This window comes from Sorex fumeus, unplaced genomic scaffold (genome assembly GCF_029834395.1).
Source record: "Sorex fumeus unplaced genomic scaffold, SorFum_2.1 ptg000006l, whole genome shotgun sequence".
NCBI classification, from domain to species: Eukaryota; Metazoa; Chordata; class Mammalia; order Eulipotyphla; family Soricidae; genus Sorex; species Sorex fumeus.
The window spans coordinates 56,061,167-56,085,385 of NW_026606063.1; the positions used below are offsets into that span (position 1 = coordinate 56,061,167).

The 24,219-nt window shown below is 39.7% G+C and overlaps 1 protein-coding gene across 2 annotated transcripts in view; it reads right to left on the minus strand.

Moving 5' to 3' along the window:
* The window catches only part of EML6 (EMAP like 6), a 290,220-nt gene that overhangs the window by 131,062 nt on the left and 134,939 nt on the right, over positions 1 to 24,219 (minus strand). For both annotated transcript variants that reach the window (XM_056124968.1, XM_056124960.1), the window contains exons 6-7: positions 22,701 to 22,836; positions 1,623 to 1,824 (exon numbers count right to left, since the gene is read on the minus strand). In XM_056124968.1, coding sequence (XP_055980943.1) covers positions 1,623 to 1,824; positions 22,701 to 22,836 — 338 coding nt within the window. The remainder of the gene's footprint in view (positions 1 to 1,622; positions 1,825 to 22,700; positions 22,837 to 24,219) is intronic.

The window sequence follows — 24,219 nt, forward strand, 5'->3', positions numbered from 1 at the left end:
TTTTGACATACTGGCAAGTCCAGGATGTGGGCTTTCAATCCTCCACTAAGACTCTCAAATAAAATGATTTGATTTCCCTGCCCCCAATATATAATAATATATATAATATATAATTATATTATAATATATAATTTTAGTCAAATTAATGGTTATGAGAAATAAGGCACTGTGGTTCCTCAGGGATGCTTGCAGCTTGGAGACTAAACACAGTTAATAGAACACAAAAGCCAAAAATTTCTCAAAATTATTTTCATCTTAGTCAGTCAGTGATAATCCATGGTGGAAGTGTTGAAAAGCATTTTTCTGGTTGTTTAGAGAAAGCTTAGAGTAAAGAAAGGAAATGGAAGAGAACAGGAGGAAATGAGTGAATTATAAGCCAAATAAATAGCCATTCCCAAATAGCCATATCACATGAGGAGACAACTGAAGTTGTTTTCACTGATTTTTATGTTGATGAGAGTTAGAACATGGTAGAAACTAAAAACAGAATTTATTTTTGGACCCATATTTCATTAATAAGAAAACTGATTGAACCTTGTTCAGATTCACAAGCTATTTATTTTTAAAAGCTGGGGTGGGGAGGAAGGGGCAGTAAAAAACTTCTTGTTTAGCTTATAATGTTCTATTTTGCTATTAAAAAGACAGGGGCTGGAGAGATAGTACAGCAGGTAATTTGCTTGCCTTGCATGCAGTCAACCCCAAGTTGATCTCATGCACTGCATATAGTCCCCTAAGCACCTTCAGGAGAGATCCCTGGACACAGAGCCAGGAGTAAGCCCTGAGCATTGCCTGGGGTGGCCCAAAAATGAAAAAAAAATATATATAAGATCTATCTATCTATCTATCTACCTATACACCCAATCAAATGATCAGCCTCTATATTATCACTCACTCAGATCTGTTTGTTGTTGTGCATGTTTAATATATTTAAAAATACTGAAATTAGTGCATAAGTTTTCAATTTAAACTTAAAACAATGTGTGCATTTCTTTAACCATCAGAATATTAAAAGCATAATCATTTTTCTCAGGCTATGCAATTCCAAGTTGTCAAAGAATAACAAATGATTCATAGCAAGAACCTTATGGCCCTCAAAAAATTGTACATATACGTATTTTAGGAACCAGCACTCTCCTCTGACTTGGCGAAAATGCTCAAAATTCCATCGAAGATTTACAAAGAAATAATCTTCTACTTATATGCTGAAGACAATTTTGAAAATTAGAATTTAAGTTCTGATGGTGACGCAACCAGGAAAGTGCTGTATAGCACCCCCCACCCCCACCCCCACAGAGAGTTAAAGGTTCTAGGGGAAAATGTGATCTCATCACAGATGAGCATACAGAGCTCACATCTTCTGCTGATGGAAAACTGGAAGGTCATATAAATGATGTCAGTATGCTTTCATCTCTTGTACATTTTTTATGACTTAGACTGTAGCCAAAGAAAGTCTACAACAACACAATTGCCAAGAAGTCGACTAATGCTGAGTTAAACATCTTAACATGCTATTTAGAAATTGTGTTGTTCTTCACTATGATTTAATCTTCTCCTAATAACAAGCAGCATTGGGGAACCTAAGGGAATCAGGAAGGAGCTAGTGGACACTGCTGGGACTTCACCTGACAGAGCGGTCATCACTGCCTGTCACAGCCAGTGGCTTCTTGGGGTGCAGGGCCAGAGCCCAGAGTTCTCCCTCACAGTGGCCTTGTAGGATCAGCATTGGCTTGTCTCGTTCTCGCACAATAACTTCAAATATCTCACTGTCCTGGGTGCCCGCTAGGAGACGGTCAGCTTTCCAGCACACACTCCGGATAGAGAGGCCTGAAAAGAAATAATTCAGTAAGATCAAAGGATAGTTTCACAAATCTCACCAAAAATACACCTACAGAGAATACATCTTCACCAGGAGAGCACCTACTGCAACAACACTCAAAACTTCCTGAGAGTGGGGAATCAATTCCACACCCCATTTGGTATTTCTTTTTCAATCACTGTGGGGTCCACAATGGTGGAGCTGTGAATTGACGTCACAGATTGCACATGCCAGTCATCTACTCCACCCAGTGAGCCCTGTCTGCCCCCTCTGATTTCCGTATACACGCTGGTTGATTGCAAAAGCTTCCTTGTAATTTATTTTGTAAGACTCATCACTCTGTCCTGTCTGATTTGGGACTATCGGCTTGTATACTAGGATGTACTTTAAATCCTATACCTTAAAATAAATGTAAGGAATAAGCCTTTTATGAAAATCTAGCCACTGTTGTAATAATTTGCTTCCAATTTTCTATAGAAAAGTTAGCTTTCACTGATCTTTAGGATATTAGCATTGTACTACAATTTAATGTGGGTGATACTACAGCTACTACAGAATAATTATCATATCATATTAGCCCAAGTTTATAATGTTTCTGATCAGAACCTAGATTCATTCTGCTGAATAAACAGATGTACCATGCTTCAGAAATATGTCAATGATACTAAAAACCACTAAACTCTAATGATTTATGGAATCTTTCCTCCAAGTATAGTAACTCTTTTAAATCCAACCTATCCCCTCTACAGAATTTTACCCTTTGTAGGCAGGTGTAATTGGCTGCATGAATTTGACTTCTTGCGGTCTGTTTCCTTCCTTACTGGGGTCATTACTTATTTACCGACATGCTGAATTTTCTCATGTCTGAATCAGAAAACCAGAAGCAATACCACTTGTATAATCACTTTGAACAAAGAATGTGAAAAGCTTTGAAAGCTGAGCTGCCTCCCTTGCAGGCTCTGAGTCTTTAGTTCAGAAAGTCTCAGAAATAAAGCACTGAGATTTTGTCCTTCTCTATATCTGACTGGTCAAAAACATGAAAGAGAGAGTGAGAGAGGGGGGTGGGGGAGGCTTTCTCTTTAAAGCCCATGTAACACCAGGTAATTTACTACTCAAACTGGATCCTCTCTGAAAGTTAAAGGAGGCTCTTAAAATAATTAAGTCTGCACATTTCAAAATACATTATTATTCATTGAACAAGTGGTTTACTGTAGGAGTACTGCTATTTATTCCAAAGTTACAAAAATATTTTAAGGCTTAATATCTGCAAATATTTTGACATGGTTACACATGTCTACTTAAAATCCATCATCATATATACACTGTAGCACTGTAGCACTGTCCTCCCATTGTTCATTGATTTGCTCCAGCGGGTACCAGTAACATCTCACAACAAATTGTGAGACTTGTTACTGTTTTTGAATACTTCGAATACGAATTGAATACATCATGGGGAGCTTGCCAGGCTTTGCTGTGTGGGCAATATACTCTCGGTAGCTTGCCAGGCTCTCCGAGAAGAACAAAATATCATAGATAGTGACAAAAAATTCTTTTTCTATTTAAAACCCTTGTGTACCCCTTTGACCCTTTTCTCTTCAGGTAATCATAGTTCTATTATCATTATCCATTGCTTTATTTTGATAAAAGGTAAAGGTAAAGGCCCTCCCGTTGATCGTCGATTTGCTCAAGCGGGCCCAGTAACGTCTCCATTGGAGACTTTGTTGTTACTGTGTCTGGCATATCGAATACTCTCGGTAGCTTGCCGGGCTCTCCGAGAGGGGCGGAGGAATCGAACTTGGGTCGGCCATGTTGGCCGCTTGTAAGGCGAACGCCCTACCCGCTGTGCTATCGCTCCAGAATCAGTTTTATATCCTTATTGTGCAAACATAGATGAAATCACCTAATATTGATGTTTTTAAGTTTCTTCACTTCACATAATTTACTTGACTACTTCCATTTGTTGCAAATGGCAAAGGAGCATTTAAAATAATAACTGAATATTATTCCACTGTAAATAGTATTCCACTGTATAAAGGTGCAACACAATCTTTGCCTAATTTATTATAGGCATTTATGTTGCTTCTATATTTTAGCCATTGTAAATAGCACTGCTATAAACACTGAAATGAGCATGGCTTTTTGTGCTAAGACTTTTATCTTCTTTGGATAGCTACCCAGAGATAGGATTGCTAGAAAATATGGTAGAGAGGTGGGAGGAGGGGCTTCAAAGTAGTGCTCAGAGCCCATCAACAATTCTTGGCCCCCACCCAGGTCAGCAGTCCAGTATGAAGGGCCCAAGGATGCTGTGCTAGTCAGGCCCTGTAGCACAAGGGGCACTTGCTCACACCCAGGGGTTCTTTTTTCTTTTTTTTTTAATTTTTATTAGTGAAACATCATGAGGTACAGTTGTAGACTTACAAATTTTTGTGCTTGGGTTTCAGTTATGCAATGATCGAGTACCCATCCCTTCACCAGTGACCATTCCCCACCTCCAATGCTCCCAGCATCCCTCCCACCCCCACTCCCCCACCCCACCCCACCCCTGTGGCAGGGCATTCCCTTTTGTTCTCTCTCTCCTTTTGGGTGCTGTGGTTTGCAAAAAAGAGGCACTATTTTCAGCATGCATCTCTCATCCTGGGAGGGTCCTCCCAGCACCCTTTACTTGGTGCTCCCCTCTCTGAGCTGCCTTCTCCCTCAGCATGTGCAGCTGCCTCCAAGCCATGGAGTGAACCTCCTGGTAATTATCTCGGCTATTCTTGGGTGTTAGTCTCCCAATTTGTTACTTTATATTCCCCAGATGAATGCAATCTTTCTATGTCTGCCCCTCTCTTTCTGACTCATTTCATTTAGCATGATACTTTCCATGTAGTATCACTTGTATGTAAATTTCATGACTTCATCTTTTCTAACAGCTGCATAGTACTTCATCGTGTAGATGTACCAACGTTTCTTTAACCAGTTATCTGTTCTCGGGCACTCAGGGTTTTTTTTTTTTTTTTCAGATTTTGGCTATTGTGAATAGTGCAGCAATGAACATAGAAGTGCAGATGTCATTTCAACAATGCCTGAGAGGATGGTCAGACTCTAGAAAAGGAGAAGGGTGACCACCATCGACTGACCTTATCCAGAATCCTTTCACACCCAGTGGTTCTTGAGGGTGTCCAGGTCTGCACCCAGCAATGCTGGGGAGACCATGTGGTGCTGGAAACTGAACCCTGTCTAGCAAGTACCCTAACACTCTACTGTCTCCCAGCCCCTGTATTTAGTTTCCTAAGGAAGCTCTGTAATACTTTCCACATGGTTACACTACTTTACATTCTCACAAACAACAAGAGTTTCTTTTCCTCTACACTCTCCAACACTTGCTATCATTGATGATCTTCATCTAAGTGATTCTCATAGATATGAGAAGGTCTCTCATGGATCTCACTGTGGTCTAAATATATTTCCAAATACAATTTTTTTTTGCTTTTCGGGTCACACCCAGCAATTCTCAGGGGTTACTCCTGGATCTGCACTTAGGAATTACCCCTGGTGGTGCTTAGGGGACCATATGGGATGGCAGGATTTGAACCTGGGTCGGCAGCGTGCAAGGCAAATGCCCTACCTGGCCTATATGGCTCCCTAAATACAAAATTCTAATAATGTTGTAATACAAAATTAAAATCTCAGGAGAAAGAAACAAATAGGAAGAGCCCAGAGGAATGAGTTCACGTGATTATAAAGAATAGAGTCATATAAACTCAGAGATTATACAATAGCAGGAGTGAACCCTAATGTGAGCTATAGACTTATTAAAAATATCTAGTTAATTTGGGGCACATGGACACTCTAATTGTAATTCTCATATAATCGACTCACTGTGATCTTAAATGTATCAAATGAGGCTCTACAGAGATTTTTTAAAAGTCTATAACACAACCCTATTTTTAAAAAAAATTTATTGAATCACTGTGAGATAGTTACTGGCTTTCATGTTTAGGTTACAATCACACAATGATCAAACACTCATCCGTCCACCAATGCACACTCCCCACCACCAATATCCCTGGTATAACCTCTCTTTCCCACCTTCCCCCGCCTCCATGACAGACAGGATTCCCCATAATCTCTCTCTACTTTGGGGCATTATGGTTTGCAATACAGACCCTGAGAGGTCATCATGTTTGGTCCTTTATCTACTTTCTGCACACATCTCCCATCCTGACTGATTCCTCCAGCCATCTTTTTCTTAGTGATCCCTTCTCTATTCCAGCTGCCTTCTCCCCTTTGCTCATGAGGCAGGCTTCGAGCTATGGAGCAATCTACCTGTCCCGTGTATCTATTATCCTTAAGTGTCAGCCTCATGTTACGCACAACCCTATTTTTACGGGAGATAATTCTTTTCATTCCTTGCTCTAAATTCATTATTATGTCTTAAAATTGAAGGACCTATTTATTTATTTATTTATTTATTTCTCCTGTTGTGAGTAGTAAGTAGTGATACCTTGGCAACAGCTTGTTCAGGGGCAACCACCCCATCCTCCAGTGAAAACATCTTGACAGGCTGTTCAGGTTGGGAAGGACAGATGTGTGCAGAAAGCAGAGGGACAAGGCAGGCAGCACAAATGCAGAGAAAACTCTGTCTTGTAGCAACAATCATGTTGTCACTGTCTCTTGTCTTCATCTCTTTCCTAGCTCTTTTTTCTGAGATTTATGATTATTATTTAACATATTCCCGCTCCTTCCAAAAGAATGGCCAATAGTTATCTGGCCAGCAGGTTTTCTACCTTATATAATTATATTACACAAAATGTAAAACATTTTGTTCTTCAGAAACATATACTGAATAATACATATACTGAATCATGTTATATGTCTAAGAAGTTCATATACTATATGTCAGTTATATATCAATAAAATTATATACAAATCTTTATACATTTATACAAATATATCTCAGCAGTTATACATTTCAAATGTTACCAATTCAAACCACAATCATTTTAAATTACTCTGATTTCCCCGTTGAAAAAAAAACAAAGAAAAAAATGAATCATACTATTATATTCTTTTGTTATCATTTTTTAAAAGAATTTTAGGTCACATCCAGAGTGCTCAGGAATCACTTCTGGCAGCGTTTAGAAGACTACATGTGGTGCCAGGGTTGAACCTGCATCAACTGCTTATACAGCAAGTGTATTATCTCCCAGCCAAACACATTGATTTTCTTAAAAAGACTCTCCCCCTACACACACACACACACACACACACACACACACACACACACATACTTGTTGAGGGGTGGGGGGAGGCATACCCAGCAGTGCTCAGGGCTTACTCCTGAGCTTTGGATCTGCACGCAGGGATTACTTCTGGCAGTGCTCCTGAATGATATGGGGTGCAGGAGATCAATCCTAGATTGGACACGTGTAAGGCAAGAACCTGCCCCACTGTATTACTTCTCTGGTCCCTTAGACTTTCCCTCTTTCCAACAGGGCTAGAATCTACAGTCCCACTATGAGCCTGTACATGCTGATTCTCTTCATCACCTCCTATGGCAGGTCCAGTTGTATAAGGTTAAATGGATTGGAACCAAAACATTTCACAAAGTCCTGGCATTAATCTTGGCCCAAGATACAAACATCTTCTCCCTCATCACACCCACCATGTTTTTGCCTCTTTGTTTAAGGGAGCAATTTCAGAAAGGGACAAAAGAATCACAATAACCCACCTATCACCTGGAATTGACAGATGTTATCAACATTTTGAAAATATTTGCTTTTCCCATTTTTTAGGAGGTTTAGAAACGAAGAATTTTTGCCACTGCTGATAATCCAGGCAAACTGCATAGTACCAGACATGCTTTCAGAGAGTGTCTGAAGAGTTCTGAGAGTCCTCAGAAGAGTCTCGAGCGACTGGCAAGAAAGAGCCAATACTCAGAGACCTAGAGGCAGACTGAACACCTCACCACTGCTTAGCCCACAACACTCACAATACGTTTCGCTTTTTATGACAGATTTCATTTGCAAACAGGGCTCCACTGAACTACGCGTAAACTCCAGCATAAGAGAAGCTTACTCAGGGCAAAGGCAATGAAATTCTAGTGACGGAGATTGTTTTGGACCTACTATAGGGAAGGGGAGAAGGAAAGAGAGGAAAAGAGGAATTACTACATCTGCACTGTTTACAACATACTGATCTGTGAACATAATTATTTCAGAGGTCAACACAGGTCCATAAACAGGTCTTCCAAAATATGAATTGCATTGTGTTATTCCAGATAGGTGAACATACGGGGCAAACCAACAAAAGTAATTACACAATGCCTCTCTAGCTCAAAAGGAACTGCTTCCATAAGATACTGAGGAGACAGAAAACTGCATTCAAATGTCAAGTCTCATCATTTCTACACCTAATCGCTGCTTTGCATGCTAGGCTAGTGTTGAGAATAGTTCAGTCCTCCTTCAGCTCATTCCAGAAAGACCCTTGTGAGTGGCAGATTGCAGCCAAGTTTCTGGCAGTGTTTCTTTCTCCTGTCTATCTACACTTGGTTATAATTCCTTTGACATAAGCACAGAGAACAGAAATATAACCAGCAGTGTCCCAGATGAGCTGGCTGTGGTGGCTATTTACTAAGGTTTAATTAAACTGCCTTTACCTTTATTTATCTTCTGCTTTAAGATATATATATCTTAAATATATATATTTATCTTATATTATATATATATAATATGTGTGTGTTTATTTGGAATTTGGTTAGAAATCCATCAACAGTGTAAAAAACAGCAGGGGAAAAGTCCTAATTTTATACAACCATATAAGCTTAAAAATATATTTTGCTGGGGCGAGGCATACCTGGCATTGCTCAGGGCTTACTCTTAGCTGGCAGCACTCAGAAATTACTCCTGGCGGTATGTGGGGGAACCATACGGTAAGCTGAAGACTGAACCCAGAGCTGCCAAGAGCAAGGCAAGCACCCTCTCTGCTGTACTATCACTCCTGCCCCTGGAAGTTATTTTTTAAATATGTCTTCTAAAGTTTTTGACAGTATAAACTGAAGGTATTTCGACGGACTGATGAGGTTGACTTCTGGTCTTTTACCCTTTTGCTGTGATGTGGCCTTTGACAGATTTGTACTTGACCCAGATAGCCAGAAGATGGCAGTAAAGAGCACTCACTGAAACAAAAATCTTTCAAGGTAAGAAACCAAATTCTTACCAGCCCTTTTGTTTGGCTTTTGTTGGCAAGCCAGAGAGTGGGAGAGAACATACTTCTAGCCCTTTCCACTACAGTCTTGAGTCCGAGTCCTGGGAATATTTCATGAGTATCATGACTTCAAGAATATTACTTTCTACTAACTCATAAATGGCTAAGTACAGACTGACTACATCTCAAAGGTGTGACATGACAACCTATTTAAACTTTCATGCAATTTTTGGAAGGCGGTGTGCACATTCAGTGGTTTTCTCAGGTCTTACTCCTGGCTCTGAGCTTAGGGATCACTCCTGGTGCTCAGGGGTCTATATGGGATACTGGGAATCAAATCCATGTTGGCCCTACCCACTGTTCTATCGCTCTGGCCCCATCCTTTCACATCTTTAGTTTCTCTCTCAATAAAGTGGAGAGAATATCAGCACTTACACTTCATATTTATGAGTCACTGTCACTGTCCTCCTGTTGTTTCAAGCGGACCCAGTAACATCTCCATTTTTTTTGAGACTTGTTGTTATTGTGTTTGGCATATTGAATATGTCACAGGTAGTTTGCCAGGCTTTGCCGTGCGGGCAAGATACTCTCGGAAGCTTGCTGGGCTCTCCGAGAGGGGCAGAGGAATCGAACCCAGCTTGGCCGGGCTGGCTGCGCGAAAGGCAAATGCCCTAATATTATATATAAACTCTTTTATTTTTCTTGCTTTTTTGGGTCACACCAGCGGTGCTCAGGGGTTACTCCTGGCTTTTCACTCAGGAATTACTGCTGGTGGTGCTCAGGGGACCATATGGGATGCTGGGGATCGAACCCGGGTCGACCACATGCAAGGCAAATGCCCCACCCCCCCGTGCTATCACTCCAGCTCCCTACATATAAACTCTTGACCCAGTTTCTGGTACTTTGGAAATTCATCACTAATTATCAGTCATTGCCTTATCTAGCAGATCAAATACTGTTTTTATTAAGTCACAACTTAGAGAATCTTGCCATTCTGGCCCTACAAAGGGTGATCACCAGAAGGAAGAAAGCTGAAGGAGTTTTTCTTGTGTTACAAGTTATTCATTCTTGTGTGTTATCATTTGATTGGCAACCACCTGCAGACTCTCAGGTTGAAAGGCCATGGTCCAACATACACAGCCTTTCCCTGTATTCTATGCCTGAAAAGATCCATAATGTGAGGCATTGGTACTTTTGGGGGTGTGGTGGGAGGGCAAGAGATAAGATAAATGAACCACAGCTAGCAGTGCTCAGGAATTACTCCTTGCAGTGCTCGGGGGACCAATACATTAATGCAGCAATGGAACCTGGGTCAGCCACATGCAAGGCAAATACCTTCACCCCTGAATCTCCCTCTGTTCAGGAGATGGTGCTTTATATGTTCCTAAATCTAGAACCAGGGGCTGGACAATGGAAAAAGACCACGATCCACTGTTCCAGACACTTACTGTTTCTGAATCTTACTATGCATAAGAATCAACATGCAAAGTATTTAAAATGTATAGATGCCTGAACCCCACTGTCAAACCCACTGCTTCCACCTTGAGGAACACATAGCAGGGCTTTCATCTAAGGCCACATGGAGAAAGAGTTTACAGGGAATTACACCAGGACAAATTGATCCATCTCTGCTTGTCTAAAACCACATTCTATGCCAAGTCCAATGTGTAGCAAGCCAGGCAGGTCTGACCTGAGCCCAGTGCAGTGAGCAGTGCAGAGGGAGCTGGACCGGGTGACCGTGCTAATGACTTGGATTCTTTTTCTGAGGGAAATGAGGGATCCTTTCAAAGGTTGGGGAAAAGAAGTCATGTGAACTGGTGCATACAAAATTTTGAGCAAGCCCTCCAACTAATCTTCAGAGACAGCAGTTAAACGCACCTACAGTTAACATTGAGTACGGTCCTGATCAACAAGGAGTCAGCAGAGATGCTGAGAGTCTACAGAGGGGAATCTCATATCCTAAGGACATCCTCTCCAACCCTTTCCCAAGGCTGAAGGAAGGCCACTCGATCTAACACACACTTGTTCCTGGATTCAGAGGTCATTAGGCATAGCAATAACTCAACAAATGTGCGTTGAGCATTAAACATACATAAAATGCCAATAAAATGTTTGAAGCACACTTTTTAGAGCAGTTGATTCAGTTCCCAGACACGTATCTGGCACTTAATAGATGTTTAATTCATGTTTGTTAAATGGATAAATGAATAATGCATCTTATACTATGTGACTACTGTATTCCCTGAGACATAATTATTTACAATCATTAACTCTTAAGTATTTCATTACCACAGATGTAATTCATTTTGGTTGCCTTGCTTACAAAACTACTTTTGCCTTTTTTCTGCCAGCACGGTAAGTCATCTAAGCATCATTATTTTACTCAGATCATAAATTTACCTTTAAAAATCAGACATAAAACAGTTACTAAGTGTGAGATAAGAGCGTAATCATACAATAATCATGATGCCAATAATTCTGAGCCTTACTCTATATATTCATAAGATACGAGAGTCCCACATAGAATCCAGGTTTCTCAAAGCTTGAAAATTCCAGATTTTGATATTTACTGAAAAACATGTTGAGGCCCAGCATCCAACACACCTAAGGTTCTTTGGGCTTAGTTGCATTTGGAATTGAGGGATGGAATTGAGAAATTCTCTAAGTATTGGAATCATCTAACATATCAATTGGGTCTGAGGAAGCACCTTGAAATAAAGTTCTTTTGCACTGAAATGGGTGAATATAATGAATGGATGAATATAATGAATATAATGAGCAATCTATGTAAGTCAAGTAAGGTTTTGCTGCCAACTTGCTTATGAAAAATATTTTGAAGCAAAAAATTGAACCCTTAAAGAACTATATACAAAAATAATTCCAAAATGAATCAAAGACCTAAACATAATAATATATGTATACGTGTGATAATAAATGTAAAAGCTTATAAAAACATATAAGGAAACAAAGAGAGGAGCTAAAGTGATAGGCCAGTGAATAGGATGCTTCCCGTGCATGCAGCTGACCTGGGTTTGATTCGATCCTGGACACATCATAAGGTCTCAAAGCCCTACCAGGAGGGAGTCATCCCTGAGTACTGCCTAGTGTGGCCCCCAAACCAAAACAAAACAAAAACCAAAAGCACAGTGATATTGGATTTGACAATGATTCCTAGCTAAAAAGTCCTTGGTAATTTTAAAAAAAGATAAATTACTCTGCAAAAATTTAAAAAAATTAACAGAATAAAAAGTCAGCTTATAGAATGAAAAACTACTTATTAAATAGTATATAGTATAATAGGCTAACATGCAGTATATATTTTTCAAAAGGACAATCTGACACAGCAAAACTAGTTTTTAAAAACTAGCAAATTTGAGATTCTGGAAACAACCCAAGTGCCTGAAAACAAGTGACTGAATAAAGAAACTATGGTACATCTACATGATGGAACACTATGCAGTCATTAGGAAGAATGAAGTCATAAAATTTGTTTATACAAGGATGGAAATGGGGAGTACCATTCTGAGTGAAATCAGTTAATGGAAGAGGACAGACATATAATGATTGAACTCATTTGTGGAATATGAAAAAACAAAGCATAGTATGTGAGTGATACCTAAAGACAGTAGAAACACGGGCCCATAGGATGGACGCTACCAAGGGGGAGGAGGAGGGCAGTTAGGACAGGGAAGGGATCACTATGACAATGATAATTGGAAATGATCACGCTGAACAAAAACTGAGTGTTGAAAGGAAGTAAAGTGATATAAGTGATATGTGTGGTACAAAGAGAGAGAGAGAGACAGAGAGAGAGAGAGAGAGAGAGAGAGAGAGAGAGAGAGAGAGAGAGAGAAGAAAAGTATGCGGGGGGGGGCGGATGGAGTGGGTGTGAGCAGGAGAAAAATTGGGGGCTTTGTTTGTGGGAAATGTGCACTGGTAAGGGGATAGGTATTGTAACATTGTATGACTGAAACTCAATCAGGAACAACTTCGTAACTGTAAATCTCATGGTGATTCAAAATAAAATAAATGGGCAAATTTGAAAAGAAAGTTCTCAAAAGACAACATGCAAATGACCAACAAGTTTATGGAAAATGCTCAACATCCTAGTCACTATGGAAATGCAAATCAGAACCACAATGAGACACCACTTCACACCTATCAGAGAGGCTGCTGGTAGGAATGTGAAATGGGGCAGTTGCTATGGAAAACAGTATGGCCACAGCTAAATAAAATAAAATAAAATAAAAGTAGAAATACCACATGATGCCATTAATTCTACTTTTGGTTTCTGGGTATTTCTGGCTACACAGACAAAGGGATTGAAGCAAGACGTCAAAAGGAAAACTGCATGCCTATGCTTATCGCACCATTACTCATAATAGCTAAAAGTTACACAAACTCAAGCCTCCATCTGTAGAAGAATGGATAAACAGTGGTATAAGCAAGAAATATTCTCCAACCTTTAAAAGGAAAAAATTTTCTGGCACATGCTCAACACGAATGAACCTTGAAGACATTATGCTAAGAGAAATAAGGTTGTCACAAGAAAAGGAAATACTTTACATTCTCACTTACAAGAGGTGTCTGGAACAGACAAATTCATAGACACCAGCTGGAAAACAGGCAGTGCCCTGGACCAGGAGAAGAGAGGAATTGACTGTTACTCTACAATGGGCATAAAATTTCCTTTCGGGAATTCTAAAAACTGCTCTGGGGCTGGGGATGTGAGCCAAGTGGTAGAGCACATGCCTTGCATGTTTGAAGTCCTGACTTTGATTCCTAGCACAGTTGGCACTCATGTACTCTGAGTATATCTATGGGGCACCTGAAAACCAGAGCACTGGCCCTGAGAGTCCCAAGAACTACCAGTCAGAAGTGGCTCCCTTAAAACTGATCTGGACTTGAATGGTGGTGCAGGGCTCACACAACAATGTAGCACTGTAGCACTGTCCTTCCGTTGTTCATGAAATTGCTCTAGCGGGCACCAGTAACATCTCCGTTGCAAGACTTGTTGTTACTGTTTTTGGCATATCGAATATGTCATGGGGAGCTTTCCAGGCTCTGCTGTGTGGGTGGGATACTCTCAGTAGCTTGCTGGGCTCTCCAAGAGGGGTGGAGGAATTGAACCCGGCTTGTCCAGGCTGGCTGCATGCAAGGCAAATGCCCTACCTCTGTGCTATCACTCCAGCTCACACAACAATGTAAATAAATTTAATTAGTCCCATTGATGTGCCCATTAACAATGGTTAAAACATTATTTGTAAGGGGGTGGGATGGAGGGATGGGGGGGTGGGAGAGATACTGGGATCTGTGGTGGTGGGAAATGGGCACTGGTGGAGGGATGGGTATTTGAACATTGTATAATTAAAACCCAAGCACAAAATTTTGTAAGTCTACAACTGTACCTCATGGTGTCTCACTAATAAAAATTTTAAAAAAACATTATTTGTAAGGGCTGGAACAACAGTACAGTGGGTAGGACACTTGCCTTGCAGGCAGCTGACCAAGGTTCAATCCCTGGTACACATTTGTTCCCGTAGCGCCATCTGAAGTTACCACTGAATGCAGTGCAGGAGTATGCCCTGGACACAACCAGGGAGCCTCTCCTACCCACATAAATTACTGTAGAAAATACCCCCCCAAAAGGGTATAACATAGACATCTTAATTTTTAAAAAGTTCATTGTTTTCATAAAAAAAATGTTAGGGAGGAGTGAGGGAGATAGCTCAAGTGGTAGGTACATGACTACCAGGCACTAGGTGGACTCCCAGACACTCTAAGTTCCCACCACCTGCAATGCTAGACATGACCCTGGTTGCATTGGCCTGAGAATGGCATGATCAGCTCCACACACTGCCTAAAAAGGCATCGGGGTGTGTGTGGGGGGAGGGGGGAAGGGCTGGTCCCTGAGCACTGCTGGGCATGACCTCTACTAAAAACTACTAGAGGTCTGGGGGCAAGCTCAAGGGCTAAAAGCAACTGTCTTGCACAAATAAGGCCATGAGTTCGATCCCTGGCCCCAAATGCACTGACAGCTCAGGGTTTTTGGGTGGATACTGCAGACAGATGTGTGCAAGCACTTCAACTAAAGGGAGGTGACACCTTATTCCCATTGAGCAGAGTAACTAAGAGATGTTTGAACATCACAACCAGGAAGTTTGACAAGCACGTGTGCGAGCACCACAGCTCAATGAGTGAGCACCACAGCAAGATGTCTGTGAGACCCCTAATCAGCACCACGACAAAAACAATGAAACCTGGGTTCCTTGGCCAGGGTTGTGACTTGGCAATGGAGCCAATGTGAAGTCCTGGGTTCAGTCCCTGACACTGGAAAAAAAAAAAAAAAAGAACAAATAGGGGAAAACCATCATCCGGAGTTCTAGGGCTTTCAGAACTGTAAAGGGATCCTGACTGGATAAATGAGGTTGCTGATTTATAGCATCATGTATTATTAGTAAGATCTCATCTGCAGACTCATTAGTCAGCAGGACTCTGATAGCCCAGAAAAGACATGTCAGTCATTTCTTTTATATAAATAAAACTGTATTCTTACAATGTCGGGATGGCCCTTCTGATTAATAAAAGTCATTTTCTTTGACCAAGATTTGGGGAGAAGCCAGGGAAGCCAGAAAATCAGCTCTTGCATTATAAATTCTTGCATAAAAGAGCATGACCTGTCTCAAAGCTGAGTTACTTTCAATCTAATGTATGGTTAATTGTTTTCTCTGGATGTCAAATGTCTTAATTAACTTAAGCTGAGCTATAAAATGGAAGCAAATTTATTAATTCTGTTTCTTTATAATAAAGCTATATTTTCCCCATGAGCTTAGTGTTCATCTCAATTCATCTAAAAACTATCCCTTCTTGATGCTCAACAATTACTAGTTATTATAAAATGCAAATATATGCAAATGCTATGTGTATTTGCATAAAACAACTTGAAATTGCCAGATTCATTTTGTGGATCTTCTGGAAGTTTACATAAGGAGCAACAGAAGTCTTTATAGGTAGCATACTATGTAAGTGTGAGCTTTATAAATAGATTCAGATTCCCAAATGGTAGTAAATACCAGTTTTTGAATATTAACTAACATTTAAATTTAAGAAATGCAGAATATCAGTACTATGAGAATTAGTTTGTGTTCATAATTAATTCTCTTGCTAAATTGGTTTAGAAAATGACTTAACTGGGTAAAATGAGAAATCAAAATCTTTTCATGGAAATTCCAGAGTCACTATTACATAAACAGTGAAAATGTGGAAATTTTTCATTACTATCAAGAAATTCCTGAAAGAAAAAAACTGACCTATACTTTCAACTTCATGCTCAAATTTAGAGCAGAACCAGGGTAGAGCCAAGATGATAAAACAGGGTGAACATATCACCTCTACTTGAGATCACAGCAAATATACAAAATGATGTGGATCAATCTACCAAGAAACAGACCTAAAGCCACTCCCCAACCACCCCCTTCCAAACAACCACCCAAAACAAAGCTTCTACAGCAAAGGGATAGCACCCAGTTGGACTGGATGGAGCAGAGCAATACTCTCCCCCAGAAAGAAACTTTACTGTGGGACAAACTTCAATGGGTCAGAGATTTCTAGGGGAGAAACTTTACCCTGAAGCAGGCATGGTTGCATCAAACAATCTACACCCTGGATAATAGCAATTAAGTTGAACAATGGAAATTTTAGAGAATGGGTTAAGAAAGTAAAACAACCAGAGGTACACAAAAGAATCTCAGAACTGAGCAACTCGCTGCAGTGATACCTTTAGATTTTGCAGCAGGCAGATTTCACCAGGCTACTCCAGTTGCTGTCCCTCTATCTATGCCCTAGGAATCCCTTTGGCCACCAACTTCCAGAACCCAATGAGAATCCCAGGTACGTGGGAGCAGTAATGGCAAAAGCTAGGCCTCATGGGATAGAGGATGGGTTCGTCACTCTCATCCCTCTGCCCAAATGGGACCCTGATATGATGCCCATGAACTGCCTCCTACTACCATTTGAGCTCCTTAAGGCCATGATCCAAAGACACACGAGAATTTCTGCTCACTGAAGATATCTCTTAAGGTAAAGGCCCTCCCGTTGATCGTCGATTTGCTTGAGCGGGCCCAGTAACGTCTCCATTGGAGACTTTGTTGTTACTGTGTCTGGCATATCGAATACTCTCGGTAGCTTGCCGGGCTCTCCGAGAGGGGCGGAGGAATCGAACTCGGGTCGACCATGTTGGCCGCTTGTAAGGCGAACGCCCTACCCGCTGTGCTATCGCTCTCTAATTACCTAAAATTTTAGAATTCCAGGAGCACATAGTCACTTTCACAGCCACACAATATCTTATGCTATTCATAACAAGCAATAAAAAATATTGTATTTCTTGTTGTTCAAAATATTCATAACAAGCAATACAAGCAATGTCTAGCATTGCATTTTGGGCATGTTTAACAGGTGGCGGGAAAATTCCAAGTAATAATGGTGAAACTGGTGTTGAAATATTGAATGTAATCAAAGTAGAGAGAGAGTATTGTGGAAATTGTCTGCCATACTGGCAGGGGAAGGGCTGGGAAAGGGGGCAGGGGGAATACTGGGGATTTTGGTGGTGGAAAATGTGCTGGTGGAGGAATGGGTGTTTAATCATTGTATGACTGAAACTCAAACATGAAAGCTTTGTAACTGTATCTTCTTGGTAATTCAATTAAAAAAATGGAAAAAAAAATCTACACCCTAAACCTATAATGCTATACTCACAACACTTACATGGCCGGCAAAAAAATAAAAGGAGTTAAAATTGCTGACAAGTCTTGGTAACCTCTCTCTATCTTGCTGATAACTGTGCTAGGGATGCACTTGGGAACCATTCCCCACAGGAACAGACCCTGAAGCAAATCCCTGAGAAGAGTTCCACATAGCTGGCAAAGAGCTGAGCATGACAGAGGGTGATAAACTTCATCTAAAGTGTTCACTCCTGGCAAACAGACCCAACCCATGTCAATCAATATGGGGACCTGCCAGCAAATCAATCTCACCTCTATAGGGAGAACCCTGTGGACCTCCCAAAGGATAGCCAGTTGGCGAGCTTGCACAGCCTGCTGTGTTCCCTGGCCAGTCCAAGGCTAGGCAGACTCTGCTCATCACCAGTCCTGGAAGGCACACTTTGTCACAAGTTGTGATCAAGGTTCCAAACTTCTTTTAAACTCACTCCAGCAAGGATTCCCCAACAACACCCCAATCTAAGTCACCAAGGCAGACCAATGGCTGGTGGAGCTGGCAAACTTTAACTCCTGGTCATCAACCAGGCCTAGTCAAACTTGGTTCTGAGCTCCCAATTAGTACTTGGTATCTCAAAGCTTGGGTTGCCATGGAGGCACAGTGCAACAGCTAGTGCCAGGCAGCTGCAGAGGCAAGTTTTCCCAGTCCCTGTTCAGGTTAGCTTGAACGCAGACCCAACTCTCATAGAACACAGGCATCACAGGGAGATGGAGGAGCTCAGATGCACTAAAGGATCAAGACAAAACTAAAAAGAACTCCTAACAGAACAGGATTATACAAGGAACCTAAAGAAGATTTTAAAACAATATTTCTAATAATGCTCACTGAAATGAAATGAGCAACAAAAAGGCCTACAAGAAAATCCAAAAGTCTAAGAAAAGTCCAAATAGAAATCATAGAGGTAAAGACTAGGAGCTGAACTGAAAAAAAAAGGAGGTCAGAATAGGTCAGAATAGATGAATGGAAGAAGCTGAAAATGAAATCAGGAACCTAGAATCTAGTTTCTCAAACTGTGGGGCATGGCCTCATATGAGGCTTAAGTGAATGTGGAAGATGCAAAAAATGCAAAAGGTTTCTGGATGCACAGTAAGTAAAAACTGATTCAAAATCAACCAAGCAATGAATCCAAGTGCTTCTGGAAGTGCTCACCTGTGTTGCATTTCTCAGAAGAAAATACACTGTGAATGGAAAAAAGCTTAAGAGACCCTAACTGGAGTCGGTAGGAGTGAGAGCACAGCGGGTATGGTGTTTGCCTTGCACGTGGCCGACCCAGATTCGAATCCCAGCATCCCATAAGGTGTCCCCTGGAGTAACCCCTGAGTATCGCTGGGTGTGACCCAAAAAGCAGAGAGAGAGAGAGAGAGAGAGAGAGAGAGAGAGAGAGAGAGAGAGAGATCCTAACTAGAATAAAAAGTAGTGAAAAAAATTCAAAAAGGAGCAGCAAAAAGAATAAATATTGGAAGCAATGAAGATAATAAAAATTATATAGGACTGTATCAAGAGGCACAATACTCACATTATTGGGATTCCAGGAGAAGAGGAGAAGAAAGGACAGATTTCTTATATGAAGAAATAATAGTTTAGAGCTTCCTCAAACTTACAAAGAAATTAGAATCTGGATCCAGGAAACTCAAAGAGTTCCAAATAAAATAAACCCAAGCAGAGGCACACCAAGATATTGCATAATTAAAATGACAAAACTCAAAGACAAAGAATGAATTGTAAATGCAGCAAGAGAAAAGAAAAGAAATAAATATAAAGGAACTCCCATGTGACTATGAGCTACAAGGCAAAATATATACAAAACTCTGAGTGGAAATGACACCTAACCAAGACAGGTTATCACTTACAAGAATAAAGAACTTTTCAGACGAACAACAGCTACATGAATTCATCACTGCTAAACCAGGTCTTAATAAATGTATAAACTTCTACATGAGGAAAAGGAAGTAGCAAGATACCTAAAAATGTAAGATGTGGAAAAGGAGAGTAGCAATGGGACTTTTTATTTTCAAGTTTACTGATTCTTGTCATGTCCATTCTGTTAAGTTTAGAGAATTGTTTGTTTATTCGTTTGGGGCCAAATCCAGCTATGTTCAGGGGTTACTCCTGGCTCTGCACTCAGGGATTATTCCTGGCAGGGCTCAGGAGTCCATATGGGATGCCAGGTATTGAACCTGGGTTGACTGCATGCTAGGCAACCTTACCCACTGCATTATCTCTCTGGTCTAAGAAGTTTCTTTTACTTTTCTTTTTGGGGGTACACTTGGCAGTTAGCCATATGTCATTAAAATACTTTGGATACTATATTCAATTAGCTATCTTAAACCTTGTATGTAACAAAGTGGTAAATAATATGAAAAACATTTAGAGTTAGATTTTTGGGTATTTCCATGTTACTTTTATGTCCTTGTTCTGTATGCCTGAGATTAATTTTGGCTATCAGTTTGAAATCAGTATCCCATAATCATATACACCCATAAAGTTTACTCCTTGCTGTGCATTCAGAAATCACTCCAGGAAGGTTCAGGGAACCAAATCCAGATCAGACGTGTACAAAGGCAAGTGCCCTACCCACTGCACTATGTCTTTGGCCCCAGGTTAGAAAAACTTTAATTTCCAGGCACTGTATTTTTCACTGCTGTTCTCTTTGAGCCTGCTCGGATCGGGGCTGAGCATTCTCCATCCAGATCTTCCATCTTCCAGTAGGCAGGGGTCACACCCACCAACTGACCCCCCAGCACCGTGTAATCCCATCAACGGTCAAGACTCAGAGACTACAAAACCCAGCTCCTGGGAAGCACGCGGACAACTTATGATCTCATTCTTACTTTTGGACAATCTGGCAGGCTACCAAATGTAACCTGCCCACACGGCAGAGTCTGACAAACTCCTCGTGGCATACCCAATATGCCAAATACCAGTAACAATGATGGGTCTCATTCTCCTAGCCCTGAAAGAGCCTTGAATATGGCACTTAAAAATCTCAGGGTTAGGACGAAGGAGACATTACTGGTGCCTGCTCAAGGCAATCGATGAACAACAGGATGATAATATTTTTCAACACTAAATATTTTCATTTGGTTCCTTTAGAAATATAATTGACTAAAGAGATATACATGATAATCTTTCAGTATCTGTATTTTAAACCATGATGCCCAAAACGTGGAGGGAGGGAGGAAGAGAGGGAGGGAGGGAGGAAGAGAAGGAGGGAGGGAGGAAGGGAGAGGGGATGGGGGAGAGGGAGACAGAGAGAGAGAAAAGAAAAGTGTCTGCCATAGAGGCAGAGGGTGGCAGGAGGAAGGGAAACTGAGGACATTGGTGGTGGGAAATGTACACTGGTGAAAGGACTGGTGTTGGAACATTATGACTAAAACCCAATCATCAACAACTTTGTAACTGTATCTCACTGTGATTCAATTAAAAAATATATATAAGACTGACTTGTTGAGATTTATATATCTGTTCTTACATTAGGAAATTTTCCATTTCTTTGTTGAATGCAATTATAATAGAGGTTTGATTTTTTTTGTTCAACCGAATCATTTGGCTTAAATAAGAGTTGTTCTATATTAATATTTTCCTTTGAAAATGGGCCATGTTATTTAATTATTTTGTTGAGTAATTGTGAATATTTCAGATGTTTAAATATAATTATATACACACATACATACTTTACTGAGTCTCTGTCTCGATTTTATTCCTTTGGAAAATATTATTTCTTGTGTCTTTGGTTTTGTAATTGAACTCAGTTCGATTTATACTGAAAAGTCTGTGTCTTGGGTATCAGCTCAAATTTCTGCTCAGTTATTTACCTTTCATTGGAATGCTTAGACTGTCCTATTCATGTATAATTTTGGCATCAATGGGACATTCAGGAAGAGTGTATGTAAAATATGTGTTATAACCTTCCCACCACTCTTGCCATCTAGCCCTCTAATTGGTGAAGTTTTACCTTAAATACTTTATTATCTTTTCAGTTTCTCTAGCTATCTCAAGCTCTTTTCTGATTTTTGAAGTCCAGGAAAACATAATTTTTAACTGTCATTGTAGCCACACTATGTGCTAAGTGAGATCACTCCTGGTAAGGCTTGGGGAACCACATGGAGTGCAGGTCATTAGAGCCAAGTCAGCTACATGCAAGACAATCACCCTATACTCTGTACTATCACTCTGGTCCCCTATAAAGCTATTCTTAAAAAGTAATTTCTCAGAATTCTTCTTTGGCATTATCCGCAACCACCTTAGGGTGTACTTCCTTTCTTTTACTTCATAAAGCACTGTCTTCTTTCTGGAGATTCCTGTGTTATCTCTTAAATGCATAAAATTTTCTTTCTTCTCATTTAATAAAACTTATTTAATATTTAATAAGAATAATTTGTCTTTTAATTTCATTTTCATCATTTCATCATCCTGTTATTCATCGATTGCCTCGAGCAGGCCCCAGTAACGTCTCTTTCATCCTAGCCCTGAGATTATATTCAAGGCTATTTAGGAGAATGAGACCCATCATTGTTACTGGTATTTGGCATATTTGGAATGCCATGGGGAGTTTGCCAGACTCTGCCCTGTGGGCAGGCTACATTCGATAGCCTGCAAGTCTTTTAATTACTAGTTAATTTTTAGAGGTTTAAGACAATCATATTTAGGTTGACCAAACTGTTCAGAACATTCCAATTCCTGAGATATCAACAAGTAAATAGCTTTACTGTAATATTGTTTATTTTTGGACAGGACCACTGGTAGTACATAACAGTTCTCTTTATGCAATTTAGGAAAAATGGTTAGACACATATTATTAGCATACTTTTGATATGGTATCTAATAAATTTATCAAATCTACCTCAAATCCTACAACCAACAAAGTGGGAAAGAATACAAAGCAAATTTAGAGTTAGAGTTTTGGGTATTTCCATATTACCTTTATATCCTTGTTCTGTCTCCCTGAGATCAATTTTGGTTATTGGTTTGAAATCAGTATCCCATAATCGTATACACCCATCTCGTCCACCAGTGGCAAAGCCTTCTTCACAAGCATACATACTAAATATTCCAGCCTGTTGATTAAGATAAATAATACTTAATGATGCAATCAAACTATCACGATAGCTGGATCTTGTTATTAAAACAAAACAAATTATTTGTAATATAAAAACAAGAAATATTTCAAGCAGTCATTCATAATATTTTACATCTTAGCCAGATTAAAAATTAGTGATAATAACCACCAAAATAAACAAGTCCAAATGTCCTTTTGACATTACTAAATGGTAGGTTGTAAAAAATTTATTCAGGAATATCTTGGTTAAAGCAGACATCAAGATATCAAAAACTTCTCTTCATGACAACTGAGTATTACCAAGAAAAGATAATAGAAGTATTTTGTATAAATTGTTGCAGAGAACTATGAAACAATAATAAGCTAAGAAAATAAACATATTTACAGGTACAAAGGTACCTGAAATACATCTCATTGAGTTCCATAAAGCACCCCAGTTTCATTAAAAGTAAAGTTTATAGTTGTATTTTTAATATCAATAATTTTCATAACCTAAAGATGTTTTTTCATGAAAAATATGAATTAGCCTGTTCATAATTGCTACAAGAGTACAATGTTAACATAAAACTCAATGTACAGAGCAGACAGATTACTAAGGCAACTGCTTCTATGATTTAGGACAAATGCCTTCCTTTGTTTTGAGAGATGTTTCATAATTAGTGAAGAAGCTTGGTCTTCAACAAAAAAAGTGTAAAATTTAATAACTTTCACTTTAAGTTGCTTATACTCTCTTTTTTACATATTTAGAGTAAAAGGGAATCAATTTGGAGGCAATAAGCTAAAGTTCTGTTGAAATTTCAATAATATTTTACCAAATTTCCATTTATTACATAGATTTTACCTTTCATATCATCTCCCCATTCTTCTGGGTACTTCCATTTTATCATCTGTAGATACAGCAATGTAATCATTTTAATTTTTGGCAGAGTTGAGCATAGTTAATAGAAGTTTGCCCTTGTTCTAACAGAGCAGCCCATCAAAAAGAGAAAAACAATAGTTTTCATTTGTATTTTGAGAGACTATGATATAGATGTGGAGATGATGTTCAATCATTCAGGGAGGAAAAATCTAACCTAAAAAACAGTAGTTGTCTAAGCCCTGCTTCTAAGAGGCAAGGAACATGTACATTCATCTCAGAGTCAGAATCAGCATTTTAACAAGATCTTCTGAAGATCCTCATAAGTTGATTAAAAATTGAAAAACTCTGGTCTGTAAGACGAAAATGATAATCTAATAGTGCTAGTTTTCTGTCAAACTGCTATTGATGAATATCAACAATAATCAACCCATAAACAATTTAGGTAAAAGCCAATTAAATTAATGTTTTCAAAATATTTATTACTCCTAGGTTAACAAAAATAATTTTTGGAGCAGAGTCTAA